General features: G+C 33.9%; 3 protein-coding genes across 3 annotated transcripts; 2 read left to right on the plus strand and 1 right to left on the minus strand.

Moving 5' to 3' along the window:
- Positions 1-908: 908 nt before the first annotated feature.
- On the minus strand, positions 909-15,357 carry LOC123544768 (uncharacterized). Its single transcript, XM_045330839.2, has 3 exons — positions 15,162-15,357; positions 8,928-8,969; positions 909-5,610 (listed from the first exon to the last, which is right to left on the minus strand). Exons 1-3 carry the CDS (start codon positions 15,241-15,243, stop codon positions 5,126-5,128), a joined length of 609 nt encoding a protein of 202 aa, XP_045186774.1. The 5' UTR covers positions 15,244-15,357; the 3' UTR covers positions 909-5,125.
- A 2,548-nt stretch (positions 15,358-17,905) lies between these two features.
- LOC128546841 (uncharacterized protein K02A2.6-like) lies at positions 17,906-19,981 on the plus strand. The gene has a single exon (XM_053518237.1). The coding sequence runs from the start codon at positions 17,906-17,908 to the stop codon at positions 19,979-19,981; it is 2,076 nt and encodes a 691-aa protein (XP_053374212.1).
- Positions 19,982-20,231: 250 nt separating this feature from the next.
- Positions 20,232-21,743, plus strand: LOC123551216 (uncharacterized protein K02A2.6-like). The gene has a single exon (XM_053518238.1). It carries the CDS (start codon positions 20,232-20,234, stop codon positions 21,741-21,743), a length of 1,512 nt encoding a protein of 503 aa, XP_053374213.1.
- The last annotated feature ends 1,255 nt before the right edge of the window (positions 21,744-22,998 follow it).

The following is a 22,998-nucleotide window of genomic DNA, read 5'->3' on the forward strand; positions in this document are numbered from 1 at the left end:
GTATTAAATTCTAGTAACTATTTGAAATCCAATTCATTTTTATGCAAGTTGTGTGGAGAAGACATTTTGATTAACGATTTACAGCTGATTTCGAGATCAAAATATATAATTATACATAATATACAAATAAGGACGGTCCGACCAAGTACATAAATATGCATTTAAGCTTTAAAATGTTCTTAATAGTTGGTGTAAAACAGAAGTAATCTGTTCATAGTTGATTCAATGAGAGAAAAATCTACTGCCGATTATTAGATTAGATAACATGATAATTATAAAAGATCAAACTGTCAAATTAATTTCCCCCCGAACCAAATAAGTCATAAATTCTAACTGACGAATAAGTTATGATTTTTTTCTACCTATTCTATTTCAAGTAAAACACTGTTTTTTTATTTTATTTATTATTATTATTATTTTTTTATATAGTATTAATTTTTATAAATAACATATCTCTTGAAAATATTTTCTTAGACATGCGAAAAGTATTTCATTTCAGCACTGTATTTTCTGAATAAATATTTTAGAAATAACACCTGCACGGAAAAGATATTTTAACAGAATGCGAATCGGGATCTACAGGATGTTGCCGCATATTTATAGATTCGCCTACTGATAAACGGTACTGATCGCCGCAAACTGATAAAGTTTCTCCATAATACACATCCACAACAGTGTCGAGGCACGGCAATGAAAAAATCAATAATCTATCGGCTTATCAGTGGCGTTGCAATAAACGTTCAAAGACGCTGCGCAACATGACATTATTTTAATGTCGTTTTCACTTTAATAGTATAGTGGAGCATATGCAATAAAAAGGTTATAAAACAGGACTAGTGTGCCTTAAGGCGATATTGGCATACTAGACCGGTATTAGCCCTCGGGCCAATACCTCTCCTAGTATGCCAATATCGCCTTAAGGCACATCAGCCCGGTATGATAACCTCTAAGTAGTTGCTATTTTCACGCAGAATCAAGAACACATTTTTTTGAGCGTACTGAAACCAGTTATTGGATTTCAGAATAGGTCACATGATCAAAACAAGTGTCGGTTTCAGAATCGACCACGTGATCAAATCAAGCGTCTTTATTATTCTTACGCCTAAGTAGATCTATTATAATTTATATTTACAATGCAGTTTATTTTTTTCTTCAGATACTGTTGTTAATATAAAATGTGTAGATCTATTTAATCATATCTGGATCAAAAATATAATTGCAAAATGCAATATTAAAGTTATGTTTGGTAAATACTTTGGAACTTGTTTTCTTTGTGTTGTCAGGTTGGTCATAAGCTCGACAAGAAAATTAAAAGACGGTTTGTTAAATCTGGGGGCACTGCCCCAAAAAATATTTTACAGACTGGACAGGAAAAGATCAATATTGACTTTTGATCTTAAGGTGTGACCTTGACCTTTGCACTAAGGGTCTTGGTATGACACATGACACATTGTCTCATTATGGGGAACATGTGTGTCAAATAATATTAAAATCCCTTAATTGATGACATAGTTATGGACCAGAAAGGGAAAAATCCTATTGATCTTTGACCTCTGACAGTGACCTTGACCTTTGAGTTAGGGATAAAGGGTTGCGTAACACATGTTGTCTCATTATGGAAACATTTGTGCTAAGTACTATTAAAATCCCTTCATGGATGACAGAGTTATTGATAATTCAGGAAAAAAAAAAACATATCAAACTTTGACCTCTAAGTGTGATCTTGACCTTTGAGTATGCGTCTGGGTGTCACGCACAACACATCACCTTATCCTGGGGTACGTTTGTGCCAAGTAATATTAAAATCCCTTTAAGGATTGTTGAGTTACAGACCGGACAGGAAAAAAGCCCCGTTGGCCTTTGACTTCCAAGTGTGACATTGACCTTTCAGCTAAGGGTTCGGGTTTTGCGTATGACATGTTGTCTCGTGCAGGAAAATATTTGTGCCAACTGATATATAAATCCTGTTTTGCATGACAGAGTTATGGACTGGACAGGAAAAAAATCCTATTGACGTTTGATCTCCAAGTGTGACCTTGACCTTTAAGCTAGGGTTGACACGTCGTCTGATTATGGGAAACATTTATGTCAAGTAATATTGTAATCCCTAAAGGGATGACAGGGTTCTGGACCGGACACGAAACAGACCCTGCTCATGCCATGTTAACATTTGACTGCCAAGAGTGACATTGACCTTTGAGCTAGGGGTTGAATGTTGTGCATGACACATCGTCTTATTATGGGGTACATTGGTGCCAAGTAATATTAAAATCTCTTCATGGATGTACAAGTTATGGTCCGGACAGGAAAAAATACCTGTTGACCTTTGACCTCCAATTGTGACCTGACCTTTGAGCTAGTGGTCCGGGTTTTGCGTATGACACGTCGTCTCATCATGGGAAACATTTTTGCCAAGTAATATTAAAATACCTTGGTGAATGACATAGTTATGGACCGGACACGAAATTGCGGACGGACGGACGTTCCTACAAATGGGTATTTATGTAGCTACTCTTTTGTTCTCCCTATTGTTCTTTCAGCCACGTAAAAGAAAAATAGCCACGTAAAAGCTTACGGAATGAATGACATCAAAGAAAAAGTACAGTTACCTATTGTTTTTATAGCCACATAAGTATGCAAAGGTGGGCCCGGAATGACAGACGGACGGACGGACGGACGAAAAAGCGCAATCCTATAATCCCCGAAACTGGGTTTCAACCATTAGGGGACTAATAATGAGCAATGGAGAATCGAAGATATAATGAAACGGTCACTTTCATTTAACTGAAAACATGATTGTACAAACAGTTATGTTTTCTTTTTTTTTTTCAAAATTAAAAGGATTTTTGCAGTTTTATGTTTAAATGCAAATTGCGTTTCTGAGTGTCACTATTCATCTGAGTTTTTACGACCTCTTTTTAAAGAAAAAAGTCGTATAATTATGTTTACACAAACGGAAATGAGCATATACAGTTCCAAACCTCTCAAAGCAGTTCATGCTACATATATATTTGATGTACTTTTTTGGTGGTACTTGAACGTTTTAGCTGGGGTTTTTTCGGCTTTAAATAATTTTTCAGATATATCACAATGCCAAATCCCTTCAATATCCTTCAACAAAAACCTTTCAATGCGTAGACCTCTAAGATAGTACCATACTATTATAATGGCCGGCATTAAATCTCCCGCATTGAGTGTACGCACGCATTGAATGTACACTATTAAACCTTTAAACTTAACTCCAACCTTTAAAGTATATTGTACACTCAATACGTGCGTACATCCAATAGTGGCGATTTAATGTTGGCGATAAAGCCATGCATTTGCCTGACATTATGAACACAGGTTTAAAAAAATGAGCATGTCATGGTATCAAGAAGTATGTCATGTATCGAATCTTATGTTGTTTGAGTAATACTATTGGTAGTGTTATGATTTGTATTGTTGCAAGTAATATTTAAATTAATGTTATGTTTCAATCCATTTTAGGATGTAGTATCAATAAAAGAGCTTCATGAATAAAATGTTACAGAAGCCATTTATTGCTTTAGAACAGTTACATAGTATCTGAAAGTCAGTATTAAAATATGTAATGGTAACAAAAGGCATGGTAATGTAAAACGCACAAATGCTCTTGTAATAGAAGCAAGCCTGAAGAAGTGTAATCGCATGTACTCAATGCATTTTTTTCTTCTTCAAAAAACTGGGCGTCAAGCGAAACCATGAGTCCGACGAAAGAGGCCAATATTTCTTTATTGGCCAAATAATTACACAGGTAAAATATAAAACTGACTTTAGTAATTCAAAACATTATTAATGCCATCCCCGGGTACCTTTAAAATGATGTATAACTTAACCTTTACCCTGCTATATTTCTAAAATGGACTGGTCTATCATTCGATTTGGGCAATACCATTTATTATTTAAAGGGGTGTTCATTGAAAAATTACTGACCGAATAGCGAACAGTGCAGACCATGATCAGCCTACATGGACGTGCAGGCTGATCTTAGTCTGCACTGGTCGCAAATGCAAAATCACTTGCCGAAAGCAGGTTAAAGGTTAAATCTGGATTTTGAAAATTCACGAATCACCCTGTTATGGAATAGGTGGGTTAAAAACAATATTTATGATTTAGCTGATGCAAAATTATATACAAGACATTTTTTTAAAATTCTTTATAAATACACCAGAAACAATAATGAAATATTCTAACACGACCCGATTCATTTTCCTATTAAATAAAGAAGGCTGAAAATTGTGTGTTTTTAAGAAATAATTTATAGCAAAAGAGTGCTTTATCACTATTTATGCACGATGGACGGTTATACGTCGGGCGTAATAATTGCACGAGGGCGCAGCCCGAGTGAAATTATTTGTACGACGTATTACCGCCCGAGTGTATAAATAGTGTTAAAACACTCTTTTGCTATAAATTATTTCGATTCTAATATGCCCTTAATCTAAAACAATAGATAAAATATAGAAGCGCTTTTTCTTGGTCGCAACAAAAATTTTGACGTCACCGCACGTTAACGTGACGTCATTCTAGCGTAAGAGTGTTTTAACAGCGACAAGTATATTAGAATATATAACAATTGACTTCACAATTATTACGTGGTAGCGTCAAACTGCATAGCGCCGCGCTGGAAAAGAAACCAACAGAAAACAGGCAAATATTTAATGGATGTCGTCAAGGATGTACTTTAAAATCCTTGGTAACGTGTTAGAATCGAAATAATATATCTCATTTAGTGATTTGCTCTTGAATAAAATCATTGTTTGTCGTTCAGATGCGTATTACTATATCACTTGGGCTGCGCCCTCATGATATAATTCCTTCGCATCTGAACTCCAAACAATGATTTTATTCAGCGACAAATCACTAAATGAGATATATTATTTCCTAAATTACTAATACGCCAATTTTTTACCTATTTGCAGACTGTTTATTTTAGTGTTGTTAAATGCGAACAAAGAGAACTAGATACCAGATCAGAATTTATGACGCCAATGTGTTAACCGAACCGAATAACTGGAAACGTCCAAGAATACACATGAAATAAAAATAAAATAGATAGTTGTCTAGGAGTCCTTATATAGAGATGGTACCTAAAAATTCAAATTCATCTTATAATCTTATAATTCATCATACATCCTTTAAATCTTATCTCTGCTTTAGTGTTTATTCTTTCTGTGTTTGTACAGCCGCCGATTTTGACGACCTCTCCATGGATCATAGGCACAAATAATGTATCAAAAACAGTTGGCCGTGTGAGGGCAACTATTGGCTTTGTTCTCTTATCAACTGGATCCCAGTAGTCTTCATAGGGATAAGGCGAATCGTAGAACGACGTTTGAGCGATATTAGTGGATATTTTGACTTTAAACCCAGAACTGAACAGAAAATGGCATACAAATGAACCGTCGTTCTCATTATCAATCATAGGGTTTAGTTCAAGAGCAACTGACATAGCGTACAAACCGCTCGTTGGTACTTTGACCTGCCCGGTAGTATTATTATAACTGCCACCAAAGTTATACACGACATTAGGAAATATCAAGTCAGTGCCATTTATCACAATACCAGCAGCTTCGAATCCGACATCACCTGTTATATTTGAAATAACGTGTTAGACAAATAGATATATAATTTCGATATCTAAAATACGTTGCAATGAACTAGGCTTAAAGGTGGTCAATCACATTTAAGCAACATTTATGACATTTTTTCATTTTTAGTTTATTCTGTTTAAATGAATGTTTAATGAACAAAAAGGTCTGTTACACAGATCCTCATAGATATGTTTTATTATTTTTATGAAGTTTTATAATTACCCCCATTACGCCCCCCCCCCCCCCACCACCAACCTTTTAATATGAAAGAATTAAAAAAATGGACGATTTCATTTGATTTCAATATAATTTCTAGTTTTATATTTGCATTTTATAGATACTGAGATTTCAATACTCTTAACAAAAGGGTAAGTTTTGAGATAGTGTGAAGTTTCCTAATGGTAGAGCGTCACCCTCAGTTTTCATGTAAAACAAATCTTTCTTTCTACGATTTGGTGATGTTCAACTATCTTGTAAATTAAATAACGTTAATACAATTTGTACTGTTTTAACAAAACTTCCACGCTTCAAGAGTTTGAAAATATTTTGGAAACTTGAAGGACTTAGTATTTAATTTCTGTGTCCTGTTTCCTACCTATGAAAATTTAATGTACTATCTCTAACGTTACTGAGCTTAGGAATAGGTAACTACATTCATTACATACTCATTTGAAAACTCTGTTAAGTTTCAATAAAACCTAAAACGTCTTGACGTTCAAATTTCATATCTGCTGTTTGACGTCATTTGTAACGTCAGTTTCATGTATCTCGTGTTGCGTTTTAAAGTTCTTTCACGACGATATTTTCAGGCTTAAGAACAAATCTATATCATTTATGTAATAGTTTTAAGTATAAATGCGTATGTAATAAAAAGATTATTAGATTTGCATCGAGAAATATGCACTTGTTCTTTCGCGAAAGAATATTGCACTCCTAAAGTCGCGCAATATTTCCGCAGCAGAGTTCGTACATATTTCTCAACCTATGAATATCAAGAGGGTAATACAAGAGGGTAATACACGGCTGAGGTGTATCTTCTAGACAAAGATCCAATAAGAAGAGTCACGTTTTAGGCACAGTCTCGCCAAAACAAAAATCTTTAGCAGTGTATGTATGTATGACTAACCGATATACATTTAACATTAAGTGAAACAAACAGACAACAAGGACACAGTTGGGAAACGCCATGTAACTGTCAGTAGCAAAGCACCACTTGGGAGCTTAAACCGGTTAATTGCGCGCAAACCCTCACTCACTATCCCAACAATGTTTCAAAGTTGCAATACGGTGTAAATACTAGTTATTCCCGCCAGGTGGATTCCTTCCATACGTTTTGACAACAAAAGGAACACTATATAAAGAACAAAAATGCTCGAGTAATAGAAAATATAAAATACATATACGCATGTACACGATGCCTTTTGAAAAAAAGTAAAACAAAAGAGAAACACAATTAAAGATTCAAAGAAACAGTCCAGACGACAAAGATCAAGGCAGTGCAGTTCTAGTTGGCTTTATGATTTGCTTATTACAGAGTTGTCCGCCTGTACCGTCAGGCACAAACAAATTGGAAAGTGTCAAGCAGTTAAAAGGCTGAACACCTAGCCTCTTTTAAAAGAAAACCTTTTATACTTTACGAAGTAAACTTGGAGCATTTCAAATAACATCCTCGTAAAAGTCTTCAACATGACTACATTCTCTGATTAACTGAGAAATAATATCTCTATGTAGACGAGGGTTACAATATTAAAAAGAATAATAAGAACATCTCTTTCATCACAGATTATAATATGTATAGTAAAATTAGATAGAAAGAGATTCAACAGTATACGAAATATTTGTTTTGTTTAACTGTATCCGTATTAAGAATATTATCCAGTTAGTGTACTGTATTATTAAATGCAGTAATAGCGTCTTCCTACTGATCGCACTGATCGCAAAGGCAGAATAACTTGCCGCCAGCAGGCTAAGGGTTAATAAGCGATAAAATGAGTTTTGTAAGACTGCCTATGAAGTTTAGGAATCCAGTACATGGTGGGAAGGATATAATGGTAATCATCTATAAGAACTTTGAAATTTGAATCTTGAATTGTGATTTGTAACTAAATCTTGTTCAACAGAAGGAAACAATATGCAGGTTAAATTTAATTGAAATACTCAATATATAGCACGTAAGATGGTACATGGTGTACATCCTCATTTAAATGAGAGAAGTTTTAAATATTCTCCCTTATCATAATTTTATATAGATAACGTCATTGTATATAAGAAGATGCAAGCCCAAAAAGGATCAATATGCTCTTTCAACTAGGCCGCTGTCCCCATAAACTGCGAAAATATTTTATTTTATTCCAATATTGTAATTCAGATTTGGTTTTAATATTTAATATGTAAAGTCACTTCAGCGTTAATGTATATCAAAAACTGATTTGTAAGAAGATGTTATTTACAAACTTCGTAATATTCTGGGCCATGGCAATATTCCATTTGTATTTTGTAAATTGGTGTATCATTTTAGTGAAAGAAGTAATGACTCTGCTACCTTTTGACCTATATCATGTACTACTGCTTCATGACAAGTAGTTGTGCATGTGAGCATGTTTCTTAGAAACTATTTACTGAATTGCCTTAAATCTCCACACAAGTATTAAGCATCGTGGGGTTACCACTTGTATAAGGCAAGATAAATGACAATTACTATCATTTTGTCAAAATTATGCCCCTTATTAATTTATAATTCTTTTTTAAGTTTTAAAAATAAGGAAGCTTTAAACACTTCTTTGGCATAATTGGATGACCTCAGGTTCATAACTGTAACTTACTTTTTGACAAAAAATGCCCCATTTTAACTAAAATGCTCCAGTTAAATGTCTCAGCAATGTTTTAATGAAATTTTGTGTGTTTTGATCTTCTATATACATGTTTTTCAACGGAAACTGTGATATTATACAACAGGCATGTGATTTTACGAACCATTTCAAATTTTAGTTTAATTAGTGATAACAGTCAGAAATAAACTGATCTTAGTCTGCAAGTGATCATTTTGCAATCTCCTTCAAAATCTTAAAATGATTAATACATGTAAAATATGCATCCTCTTCCATAAATAGTTTCGAGTTGAAAAGGCCGATAAGAAACTATGTTAAGAGAGTCATTGAAATTTATGGCATGCCAGGTCATCACAGTGAACAAGCTGGTGGAGTTACAGTTCATTCAAACGCGTGATTCCTAAGATGCTGGTTTTACAAATCTGTTCCAATAACACAAGCCTAAAACATATTAAAAAAAGAAATTAAAAAGGATTACATTTACCTGGATCTTCTTTGATCATGTGTTCAAGCTGACAACCAATGTCTACAGAAAAGTTAAAACAACAAGAAATATATCAACATTGTATAGCACTTAGCACCTTACAATACTTGACAGAATGACAAATAAAATCCACAACGGGACAATAACTTGAAAAACAAGAGCTGTCTGTTGACAGCGCGCTCGACTATTCAAAGAATTAATGGAAGTATCGGGTCAAATTATTACCAGAGATTTTCAAACAAAAGAAGAAAAATAGATAAGACAAACAATGTACCTGTATTTGTGGATTTGGATAAGTCTTGCACTATATGGCAATGTATGACCATGATGGTAAGCAAGTTCAAAGTTTCAAAAACATATATCAAACAGTTTAGACAAAATATGGAGTGGTATGCGAAATTTAACTAATTTCTATGTAAAAAGTGCCATAACTGAGCTAAAGTCCTTGTCTTGTCTACATATGAATAGTTTGATGGTAAAAAAGTGGTCAAAGTTTCAAAGCCATATGAAAAACAGGTTAGGCAAAATATGGACTGGCATGAAAAATTTAACTGATTTCCAAGTCCAAAAATGGCCATAATTCAGCCAAAATAGTTGACAGAGTTATGTGCTCTTGTCTATTGCCTACAGATAGTGACTGTTACAATAAACAAGTGTTCCAAGTTTGAAGTAAATATCTTTGATGGTATACAAGATATTACCGTAACCAACGCCGATGCCGGGGTGAGTAGTATAGCTCTCCATATAAGCGTAACAAGAAGCCCAAATGGGCCTAAGTCGCCCACCTGAGGGAGAACTTGACCATTGATGTTACTTCTGATCAAGTAATGTGGACATATTTCAAGTAGTTCACCAAAAGCTATAGGTTTTTCTGATTTTCAAACGGCCTAAAAATGAGTAACCGTTAGAATAAACTTGAGAGTTTGGTGACGATCTATCGAACTTAATGATAAGAAGTTGTTTTCGGGTTTCCATATTTTAAGCGACAGTGGTCCCTAACAGCTCAAACATCTCTGATTTTACAAAATCAAATATAACCTTATCTATGTAGATCAACATCACCTCATCTCTACTAGGAATATAAACTACCTAATTCCACATTCACGCACACAATACCCAAATTCCTTCTTTCCAAGAACAATTCTTCTGTTGAATAACCTCTAAAGCAATGTACAGTCCATTCCAAGCATTAGTCTATTTGCTAAGCGACTGGCTTTGCACTCTTAATTGGAAGCATGATAGTCTTTTTATTGCTTTTATCTTGCTCTAGTGGTGAGAACTATCTCGCTTTCAGCAACTGTTCACATGCCTTGCGCCTCTGCCATATAATCAGTTTAAATGGTGCAGAGTATTCTGTAGATGTATATGTAGAAAGATGGCCAACTGCCTCCATTTGAAACAAAAAGGGAGAAGACCTTACGATGATGCTACAGACTAAATTTGATGAAGTTCCATCATAGCGGTTCCGTAGCTATTTCATGTCTAGCAGCCCCTTTTATCCAGTATGACCGAGCAGGAAATACTATGACCGGCGTGAAGTTAGTAGTAGAGCAGTAACAACAGAATTACTACTATTACTGCTACAACGTTATAACAGTTATGGCAGTAATACTGCTGTTACTGCTCTACTGCTAACATCACGCCGGTAATACCTTGAAGTACATTGTATACTTGAATCCTTAGGATACAGAACTTACTGTAAATTGAAAGGGCATTATTATGACCCATGAACAATACGTAGCTATACTGAACAAGACAATACGTAGCTGTACTGAACAAGACAATACGTAGCTGTACTGAACAAAACAATACGTAGCCGTACTGAACAAAACAATACGTAGCTGTACTGAACAAAACAATACGTAGCTGTACTGAACAAAACAATACGTAGCTATACTGAACAAGACAATACGTAGCTGTACTGAACAAAACAATAAGTAGCTATACTGAACAAGGCAGCGCGATGGGTAAATCATGACTACTCCCCTTACAGCAGTGTCACAAACATGCTATGTCAGCTGTGATGGCGTACCCTTGAAGATAGGAGATCTGATTCACGCCTCCTTATGTTCTACAAGATAGTGAATGGTTTGGTTGCTGTGCCACTCCCCCCTATGTCAGCCCCCCCCCCCACATCCCGTCTAACAAGACATATGCATCCCCACTCCTATACTCAGATCCTCACTCCCTGTAATTACTATAAGTACTCTTTTTTCCCAGCCACCATAGTACTTTGGAATGCCCTTCCAGAACAACTTGTGCAAGCCCCCACCCTGAATCAGTTTAAACAGGGTGTGACCAAACTTGTACACAATGCTTAACATGATAGACCTGTTTTAAACTGCTTTTATCTGTAAATCCTTCTTGTTTTTAACACTATCAACTGTATTTATACTGCAATACACACCGTGTATTACTTTTATCCTCCTATCCAATCTACTTTTAACTTCTTGTACAGGCGCGAAGCTGCACAATATACTCGCAGAGAGGAGCGCTGCAGTATAAATAGATAGATAGATAGACAATACGTAGCTGTACTGAACAATACAATACGTAGCTGTACTGAACAAGACAATACGTAGCTCTACTGAACAAAACAATACGTAGCTGTACTGAACAAAACAATACGTAGCTATACTGAAGAAAACAATACGCAGCTATACTGAAGAAAACAATATGGAGCTATACTGAACAAAACAATATGTAGCTATACTGAACAAAACAATATGTAGCTACACTGAACAAAACAATAAGTAGCTGTACTGAACAAAACAATACGTAGCTGTACTGAACAAAACAATACGTAACTATACTGAACAAAACAATACACAGCTATACTGAACAAAACAATACGTAACTATACTGAACAAAACAGCTAACCCGCCATTTTCTATTTTGCGAGTACATGTATCTTAAATATTACTGAAAGTACGTTTCTGAAATCTAGTACATGATCAGGCTCATATGTTGTTGATAACATGTCAAAACTATAATACAATAAATTATGCCATCTTATTAATTTACCCTTTTACGCCCATCAAGTCATTTATTAAAATTCACAAGTATGCTGAAAATGTGTATGCAAACTAGCGAAAACGTTTAAAGGGGAAAATGACAATAAAAAAAACCCCAAAATACTTTCTGTCTCTTCTCGGATTCATATTTGTGTGACAGGTATCCATTTTCTAGTAAAACATGTTTATCTATGTTCAAAAAAGTTCTTTCAGTGAATGTTAAGGTATTAGCACAATAGCAAATTGCGGGATAGCTTTTTTTCAGTATATATCACTATATCAGACTTGATTAGTTTTAATTACATTTTTCTTAACTGATCAAGTTTTGTCTGGGATTGTAACATCTGGATAATATACAACAGTAGAAATTATGTTTCAAAACATTTATATTGTAACATCTTGTATATTCAATTGTAACAGACTTTTTGTAGTATAGTTCTATTATTTATATCACACAAATGGGTACCTATTTTCAGCAGAAGGGCACATTTTCTTAGGAACAAGTATTAAAATATATCGGAAGCATACTGAAACAGTTTCTAACTTTATAATAAATTATCTTAAGAAAATATATCCACAACTGGCCAATAAATTAGATGAACATACTTATGTTATATTTCGATCTCTTCAGATCGTTCAGCACGACATTTATATTGAGTTTGTGTACTTTAAACATTTCGGGTAGTTCCTCTTTAATAGCTTTGTGCATTGTTTAATCACCCCTAGACTATGTTGCCTGCTTTTTAATTTTGCTTTTTTGGCAGTTTTTATGAGTTTATCAAGATGAAGTGTTAAATGTGTCCTCTCTTATGACTAACCTTTTGGCCTACTTTTTTGCCTCATTTTTGGCCCAGTTTTAAAGTCATTTTAGATTTCATCAAATCAAACATTATAATAACGTTTCATATACATTAGGTTGAAATTTCGGCTTCTATGTTGTTAAAAAATTCAATGATAGTAACTTAAGTATTAACTCTAGATGAGATCCAAACTTCAGTTACATATCTTTCGAAAAACATCCTCACCAAGTTTCACAAAGTTCTGGTAGAAAATGTGGCATCTGGAGTATTGAAATGATTTTAGTAAGATTTAACCTATGACTTAGATTTAGACCTAATATGACCTAGTATTAAACTTATCCTAGATTTTATAGAGACAAACATTCTGACCATGTCCCATGCAAAACAGGTAGAAGCTATGGCCTCTTGAATGTGTTTTGACGATGTGGCCAGTTTTTGACCTTAGTTACTCACTTCCAAACTTGACCTAGATTTCAAAAAGACGAACATTCTGACAAAGTTTTATGATGGTTAAGAAAACAGTTGTGGCCTCTAGAGTGTTAACGAAGTTTTTCTATGATTTAACCTAATAACCTAGTTTTTAATTTCAATAAACCTGCTTCTAATATGACCAACATTTTATAGGTACAAATATTCTGACAGAAACAGATAAAAATGGCCTTTAGAGTGTTAACAGTTTTTAAATAGCAACCTAGTTTTGGACCGCAGACAGAACAGTTTCAAAGTCGACCTACACTTCGCAGATACAAACATTTTAACAAAGTGTTGCGAAACATATGGCCTATATATAGTGTAAAGAAGGTTTTCCTAGGAGTTGACTTAGGGAACTAGATTTTGACCTTACATAACCAAGTTTCTAAGCTTACCTAGATTTCATGAAGACACAAGTCGTACAAAGTTTTATGAAGATAAGACAGAAAGTATGACCTCTGATCAAGTGGCATAATTTTGACTGTTATATTTCTTAGTAAATAGTCAACAACAAAGCAAAACTACTGATACTTTTATTCAATTTTTTTGATCTATGTTAAGTTCAGCGGACCATTATGACTAAATAGTACCGAAAACCTGCCGGCAAAAAAAGGCAAAATCGTTGATAGTTCCTTATTGCCATCCAGATAGCACGATTTCCGTTTCTATTTATAGTAACATTAGTAACACACTTTATAGGCTAAGTCAGGACTTGGGTATGCATTATAAGTTTTACATAATAAATTTTGAAATGTTAATGTTTATAACCAATTACTTTTTAGTAGTTTTACATTGTAGGAGTGAGCACAGTAGTTCGGCCCCTTTTCAAGCACGCCACCACATCCACCCGACTTGAAGTGTGCAAATATATTTCAACTTCAAGACAGTATGTAATTTGTTGACATCTAAGAAAAAATCAGGCATACTGAAAAGGTTTAGAACTTCACCTGGTGTCTGATTTCTTACCTTTTTAATTTTTCATACATCACTTTAAAACAAAATCGTTTAAGGTTGTTCTGCACGTTTGGATTGAATTTTTTTCTACAATGTAGAATTTGATTAAACTCTGATTTTTTAAAACTTCACAATATACTTAGAAAATTCAGCAAATAAAAGGGTCGTGTGCTTGATTTTTTTGCTAGACTGATTTGAAAAATTTCAATTTTTCATAATGGCAGTCTATGGGAAAATCATAACTTTCATAACATTTTCGCGAATATAATTTTTTAAAGAATGTAGATTTTAATGAAACCTCTCACAGTTATAAATAAACATATCGCCTATAATGTAGGGATAATACACGTCGTTATTTATTGAAAAAAGTAGTTTTCATGCAAGAATATGGTAAAATAAAAAGTAAAGGTCCGTGTGCTTATTTTTGAGATATTTGACCATGATTAAAGTGAATTTAACTGCACATTATACGCTAATTTTAAGACATTATTTTGAATTATTTAACGTGTCAGATGTTTTAATATCATATTTCAACTTTAGAAAGGTAGTAACAGTGCCATTGTAAAATATTTACTCACAGGTTGCCATCAATTCATAAAATGATTTTAATTTCCCTAATCCGAATCTAGACTTTAGTCTACGTTTTCTGGATAAATGACGTTACGACATCACTTCCGGTTTATCAAACGTGCAGAACTAATTAATCTTCTAAATGTTTAACGAATCGAAGAGAAAAAGAAAAAGCTAGCAATATAAAACACGCAAAATGTAAATGCAGTAATATGTTTCATAGTTATATCGTATAGGGTGAACTATTACCCTCATTTTTTTATTTTGATGTCCTTATATACATATAATTGTTATATATCATTTCATAAGTTTACTCAGCTTGAAATGTTTTAAACGTCCAGTGTATCTTGGTAATTTGCTACGATTTTACCAGATAAGTTTTTGCATTTGACTCAAAATGTTAAATAAAATAAAATGACACTTACATGAGTCTAGATGTGAATCACATGTCTGCGCAACGGACATCTGAGAACACCAGGCGGTTATTATAAAAATCACGAAGAACATACTTTCTCCTCTGTTACTGTATAGATTTTGCAATACAGCGTTTCAGACATCTAATTTGTATTCTATTTCGATCCGTGACGTATCACATGACTTCTGTAACAGATTTTAATTGTTACAAACAGGATACAGTTTTTTTTGTAACAACACGTAACCAAATGATATCTAAATGCATGCGTGGAAAGATGATACAAAAAAAAATGGAGGAAGAAAAGAAAGTTTCCATTTATTCATGGGCGGCTGCGTTCTTTGAATTTTCCTGTTCCTGTTGAACTCTATTTTAACGTTGCATACCTTAAATAGAAAAAGCGGAAAACCACAGGTCGCCCAACACGACATAAAGGAAAATATTGCATGCTCGGTTTGACTGAGCCTGTTCATGAACAGAACAGAACATACATTTTATTTGAATTAAGCATATACAGCTCATCTTCATATACAACAATATATACATGCATGAATACGAAAAAATGGTAATACCTAGTATAATAAACATATACTAGTAAATTTGTGAGAGTGCAATACATCACATGTAACACAATCTATATAACTATATACATGATAGCTAATACATGATAACTAGGATGGTAAGAAATACTACCCGGCATTCAATGCATTCGATCTCATTTTGAAGGCTGTATTACAATACACAGCTAATTTGATTAACACTGACTCCCTTTCTGAATTAAGCAATTCTATGAATTTATACACGCTAGGGTGTCTTACAAAATAATTTGATATATACTGTTTTCTTATTGTATCATACAAAGAGCAAATCAATATAAAGTGGTATTCATCTTCGATGTCATTTTTGTTACAGATACAACATTTTCGTTCACTTCTATCAATATTATTGTGTCTTTCTGTTTCTATAGATAAATTATGTGACGATAATCTGAGTTTAGCCAATGTGTTTCTTAATTTCATACTATCTACAATTTTAAGGTATCCAGACCTGCTAAATTCTGTCTTAATATGTTTATACAAATGTAACGAAGAGCAAAGACTTACACTAGAGTTCCAATGTGTGATATATATATCTCTTAAACGATTATGTAGCACTGGTATAAATACATTCAAGTGTATAGATTCTGGATACATCCATACCTCGTTAAATCCCGCACTTTGCAAAAGTGATTTTACTTTGGACAACCAATTTACAGCATTTGGTTTAGAATCTATCTCCAATCTCTGGCTTTTAACAATGTAATCTAGTATACAATTACTGCTTTTATTTTGGTACAACTTTATGAAATATTTAATAATTCTTACTTGTCTTGAAATATATAGTGGAAATCTGCCCACTTCAGAGTACAATGATAAGGTATTTGTCAACATTTTCACATTAAGTAACCATTTACAATACTTTCTTTGTACGATTTCTAAATTGTCCGCCTGCATACTACCCCATATCTCACAACCATAATTAAGAATTGATAGAACATATGCATCAAATAAATTGAACATGATATCAATTGGGACTTGCTTCCCTTTGGTTACATTTAACAATGAGCTCATTGCCCGCAGTGCTTTACCTTTCAATGTGTTTGTCGCAGGCATGAATGATCCACCACTAGACATAACAATACCTAAATAGTTGAAAGTTTTGACAACCTCTATATCAGATCCCGCATAGGTCCAATTATAACTTTTATTCAAAACTCCACCTTTTCTAAATACAACAATTTTAGTCTTAACTACATAAACAGTTAGGTTCCATTTTGTACAATATGTTTCTAAGCTATCTAAGGAGTTTTGTAAACCTTGCGCAGAATCGGAACAAATAACTGCGTCATCTGCAAACAATAATAAGTAAATCGAAATTTGATCTAATGTTATAACATCATATAAATTTTCTTGCAATGCATTTTCTAAATCATTCAAAAACAGACTAAACATAATTGGAGAAGTAATCTCCCCTTGAAACAGACCAATTTCACTACTGAAAAATTCTGACAACGTATTTACATGTTTCACACACAATTTAACCTCTTCATACATTGAATAAATCACTGAAAACAATTTACCATCAATTCCACAATTTATTAATTTATACCACAGACAGCTTCTGTCAATTAGGTCGTATGCCTTTTTAAAGTCGATAAAACAGCAAAAAAGTTTCTTCTTATCGTTTATAAATTTTTCAATGGACGGTAGTGGAAATGCAAGCTGTCGTCCAATAAAGTTAGTCCAATAAACACCATCAAAACCATGTTCCAGTAGCTTAAGAATTGCTAATTACCATAAATGTGTCATTTAACAACACGCTAATGGGGTGCATAATAAGCCGCTACTGGATTGCATTGTAGATTGCTATTATAAATGGAACATGTGATGTATTGTCTTATAAGTTGGTATATACATCTACTCATAATATAGTTGTATGTTTGTATGTATGCTTGGTCAGTATATAATATACTCTAGAGCTAGTCACTCGGTGTTGTTTCTTTCTTCAAGTACATGACATGGTGTCAGAAATGTAAAAAACTGATTGTTTGTTAATTCACCATTATAAAAAGATGGATGAATATAAAGTGAAAACACCTTCTATCAACTGGGATTCTAGAGACTTAAGAACGGAATTTAAAAAGTTCAAAACGCACTGTAATTTTATGTTTGTGGACCTTTGAATTCAAAGTCGGAAGAACAAAAAGTCAATTATTTAATGTTATGGGTAGGCGAGAAAGGAAGAGATATTTATTCTACATGGACTCTAAGTAATGATGACAAAAAGAAACTGGAACCCCATTTAACAAAATTAGAAGAATATTGTGAACCAAAGTCGAACGTTATCTATTCACGATATCTGTTGAAATCAAGAGTACAGAAACAAGATGAAACTTTTGAACAATTTGTCACAGATTTGAAATTATTGATAAGAGATTGTGGCTACCCAGAAGACAGATATGATGAAACTGTGCGAGATCACATAGTGTTTGGAGTAAAATCGCATAAAATTAGGGAAAGCTTAATTAGGAAAGGTTCAGATTTAAAACTGCAAGATTGTTTGGACATTGCCAGAACTCATGAAATATCTCAAACACAAGTAAAAGAAATGGAGTCGGAAGACAAATCCTTGCATGGAATCAAACGAAAACCTCCAGTATCAAAGAAAAAATCATTTCAACCAAAACAATCAGGAGCGAAATACTTTCAACCAAGGATATGCCTTAAATGTGGATATCAGCATACCACAGCTACGTGCCCTGCTAATGGAAAAACTTGTAGGAAATGTAAGAAACCCGGACATTTTGAGAAAATGTGTAAATCAAAATCCCAGAGGAAATCTAGATACGGTAAAGTACACATGATGGACGACTTTTCAGAAAGTGACAGTGATACCAGCGGAGAATTTGAATATATGGGAATTTCAACAAGTGACAAAAGTGTAAATTCTGTTACACATGACATGACAGTACAAGTAAGAGTGAATGGAATTTGCATACCTATGCAACTGGATACAGGTGCAAAGTGCAATGTTATGAGTGTGAAAATTTTGAAAAAACTGGGAATTAAAGGAAATATCAAGAACACAAGGGTAAACTTGAAATCTTATAGTGGACACACAATGAAGCCCATAGGTACGTTGTCTTTACCTTGTATCATCAATGATAGTTCCCACGAGATTAAATTTCATATCATTCATGAAAAAGCACCTACGGTACTTGGCGTTGAGTCATGCATCGCGCTAGGACTGGTAAAGCGAGTGTATGGTGTACAGGACGAAACAAAACAAAATGCCAATGTGAGAAATGAATTTGTTGAAGATAAATTTCCAAATTTATTCAAAGGTATAGGATGCCTTCCGAAGAAGCATCATATTGAAATAGAAAAAGATGCAAAACCTGTTGTAAACCCGCCGAGAAATGTGCCAGTAAAACTGCGTTCGAGAGTCAAGGACGAACTCGACAGAATGTTTGAAGAAGGAATAATTATAAAAGAAAATGAGCCTACGGACTGGGTAAACAATATGGTGACTGTAGTGAAACCGAACGGTTCTCTTAGGATCTGCTTGGATCCATCCGATTTGAACAAATGTATCAAAAGGCCACACTATCCATTGAAAACAATAGAAGATGTAGTCACAAGAATTCCAAATGCCAAAGTATTCTCGAAGCTTGACTGTGTATCTTCATTTTGGCAAGTTGAGCTAGATGAAGAAAGTTCGAAATTATGCACCTTCAACTCGTGCTTTGGAAAATTTCGATTTTTGAGAATGCCATTCGGAATAAAATCAGCCAGTGAGGTATTTCAAAACGTGATTTCTGAAATTCTGGATGATATAGATGGCGTTGAAGTCATTATGGATGACATATTAGTCACAGGCACAAATACAGAAGAACATGATCAAAGACTAAAGGAAGTTTTGCAAAGATTAGAAGATAATAATCTTAAGCTTAGCAAGGACAAATGTGACATAAGGAAAAACTCTGTGTCATATGTTGGACATACTTTGACAAGTGATGGATTAAAACCGGACCCTGAGAAAATAAGAGCTGTGCTGGACATGAAACCTCCTCAAAACAAACAACAAGTAAAAACTTTCATTGGATTTATTCAATACCTAAGTAAATTTCTTCCAATGTTATCGGAGAAAACTGAAATTCTTCGTAGAATTCTTAAAAAAGATGTTATTTTCTATTGGGGACAACAAGAAGATGAATGTTTGAACGATGATTACCAATACACCTGTGTTAGCATACTACGACCCGAAGCAAGACGTTACGTTGCAATGCGATAGCAGTTCTAAAGGACTGGGATGTGCGATCCTTCAACGTGGCAAGCCGTTAGCATTTGCAAGTTGTGCTCTAACAAAATCTCAAATGAATTACAGTCAGTTGGAAAAAGAAATGCTTTCGATAGTATTTTGTTGCAAGAAATTTCATCACTACTTATATGGGCAAGAAAAGATCTTATGTGAAACTGATCATAAACCCCTTCAGTCGATATTTCTGAAACAAATTCATGAAATTCCAGCTAGACTTCAGAAAATGCGATTCGAGTTGACAAGATACAATCTGAATGTTATTTATACACCTGGGAAGTATATGTATCTAGCTGATGCACTTAGCAGATCATACTTGAGTGACAGTGACCAATGTTCTGTTGAAGATTATGACATATTGTTGTGTGATTATATTTCTGTCTCAGACAGTGACAGAGAAGCAATAGAATCTGCCATGAAACATGACAGTGAAATGAACATGCTGAAACATGTAGTAAAACATGGATGGCCTGATAAGAGATATGAGGTAGATATGCAAATACGTGCATATTGGAACTATAGAGATGAAATTACGCAAATCGAGAACTTATTGTTCAAAGGAACAAAGTTGATAATTCCAAGAGCAATGCGAAAAGTCATGATCGAAAGAATACACGAAACGCATCTTGGGACAGTGAAATGCAAAGCAAAAGCTAGAGATGCTTTGTTTTGGCCTTCGATGACCAAAGACATTGAAGAAAAAGTCAGCCGTTGTGGAATATGTGCTCGATACCAATCGAGGAATCCAAAGGAACCTCTAATTCCACATGAAATTCCTGACAGACCATGGAGTAAAATAGGAATTGATATTTTCGAGAGAAAGGGACATTCGTATCTAATCTCAGTATGTTATTACTCTAAATGGCCTGAAATTTCAAAGTTAGAAAATACGACAAGTCAGTGTGTGATTGGATATTTAAAATCACATATGTCGAGATATGGAATACCAGACGAGGTGATAAGTGACAATGCCAGAAACTTTACAAGTTTTGAATTTGAACAGTTCGCTAAAAGTTATGGATTTAAACACACAACCTCGAGTCCGAACTTTCCAAGTTCAAATGGTCAAGTGGAGCGTTGTATTCAAACTATCAAACGGTTAGTCAACAAGAATGATCTTGATCCAAATTTAGCAGTAATGGATTACAAAAATACGGAACTAGATGGAGTAGGTCTGTCACCTGCACAATTGTTCCTGAACCGAAGATTGAAAACGAAGTTACCCATTGCTAAGGAACTATTGAAACCTGACAATTCTAAAGAAATATCAGAGAAACTCTCAAAACGTCAGCAGAAACAGAAATTTTATTATGATCGACATGTGCAAAGAAAAGCCTTGAAACCACTTCAAAATGGTGAAAATGTAATATTTCGTCATAATGATAAATGGCAAGAAGGAAAAGTGAAATCGAAACATGACACTCCGAGATCTTATATTGTGGAGAACAAGGATGGAAAACAATATAGGCGAAATCGCAGACATTTGAGATCTAGCAAGGTACCGGTTCAAATTGAGCCTGATATTCCGCCACAAGCATCCTTAGATAACAATACGCAAAATATGCAAAACGCATCCGAGCCAGAACAACAACAACATACAGACGCACACATCTCGGAAAACCTGCCAAAACCTACGATTACAACGAGATCTGGTAGAGAAATCAAACAGCCAAGCAGATTTCGTGATTATGTTGTTAGTGCAGTAGATAAGATGAAAAGTGTTATTTCTAGTGGTTAAAATGTTAAAAGTTTTAATCATAAATCATAGAATATCACAAAGTGAAAAAAATTCTATTTGATGGATTTAAATTCGCTTCGATGGATTTAATAGTGCTTATTACTTAATCTGCTTTTATGTAATTGCATTTATGTAAAAATGTTGAATGAATGTTAACTTTCTAAGCTGGTCAAATCTACAAAATGTACAAACAGAGAATTTACAATTTTTTCTTAATTATTCATATCTAACGGAACAGATTCCAGAGAAACTATACTTAATTATTTCATACTTAAATTATCATTGATATCATTCCAAGTTCATTGTTTCTCAAGATTAACTTTATTACAGAACTATCTTATCTGACTGAACACAGTGAAAATGAGTTTATAATTGCCTGGATTTATAGCACTGCCCACACACAAGACAGTTTTATCGCTAGTTAATGGTTTACATTATCAGTGGAAGTTAGTTGATTAATACAGCTGTGAAGTTCATCCAAGGACATGAGAATTTTTTAGAATTGCTTTACTGTAAAATCTAACTACTTTGAGTTAATTTAAAATTTAATTAAAATTTAATTTAATCCTATTATATAAAGAAAAGGGGATGTGATGTATTGTCTTATAAGTTGGTATATACATCTACTCATAATATAGTTGTATGTTTGTATGTATGCTTGGTCAGTATATAATATACTCTAGAGCTAGTCACTCGGTGTTGTTTCTTTCTTCAAGTACATGACAGAACACATTGATTAATGGAGCACATAATAGATCACTTAATGGAACGCATAATAGATCACTTAATGGAACGCATAACAGATTAGATCACTTAATAGATAGCTCAATGGTATACATTTCATCAAACAGAAACATTCCTAACAACAGGCTGTATTTAACTGAAACCATTCAGTTTTGGCTAATTGTGTATATGACTCAGGCGTAGCCAGGATTTGCAAAGATGTACAGTAACTGTTAAAAAGGCATTTCTGTTAAAAGCTTTCAAGCACTGTTATAATAATAATAACTATACTATATATAATGCATGGTACAAAATTAGTAATTATTCAACATTTTCAAGATTACTGGGGTTCCGTTTTACTCAAAACATTTGATAAATCAGCTAACAGAAATTCAGTCTTACAATTTTCAGGTATATTTTTACAGTATGCCATTTGAATCAGCATTCACAGAACTATAACGTTATCTTAAATAAAATTTGAATTTCTATCGTACACTTATTTTTCTTGAAATCTTTTTAAAATATGACAAAT

This window comes from Mercenaria mercenaria, chromosome 11 (genome assembly GCF_021730395.1).
Source record: "Mercenaria mercenaria strain notata chromosome 11, MADL_Memer_1, whole genome shotgun sequence".
Taxonomy (NCBI): domain Eukaryota; kingdom Metazoa; phylum Mollusca; class Bivalvia; order Venerida; family Veneridae; genus Mercenaria; species Mercenaria mercenaria.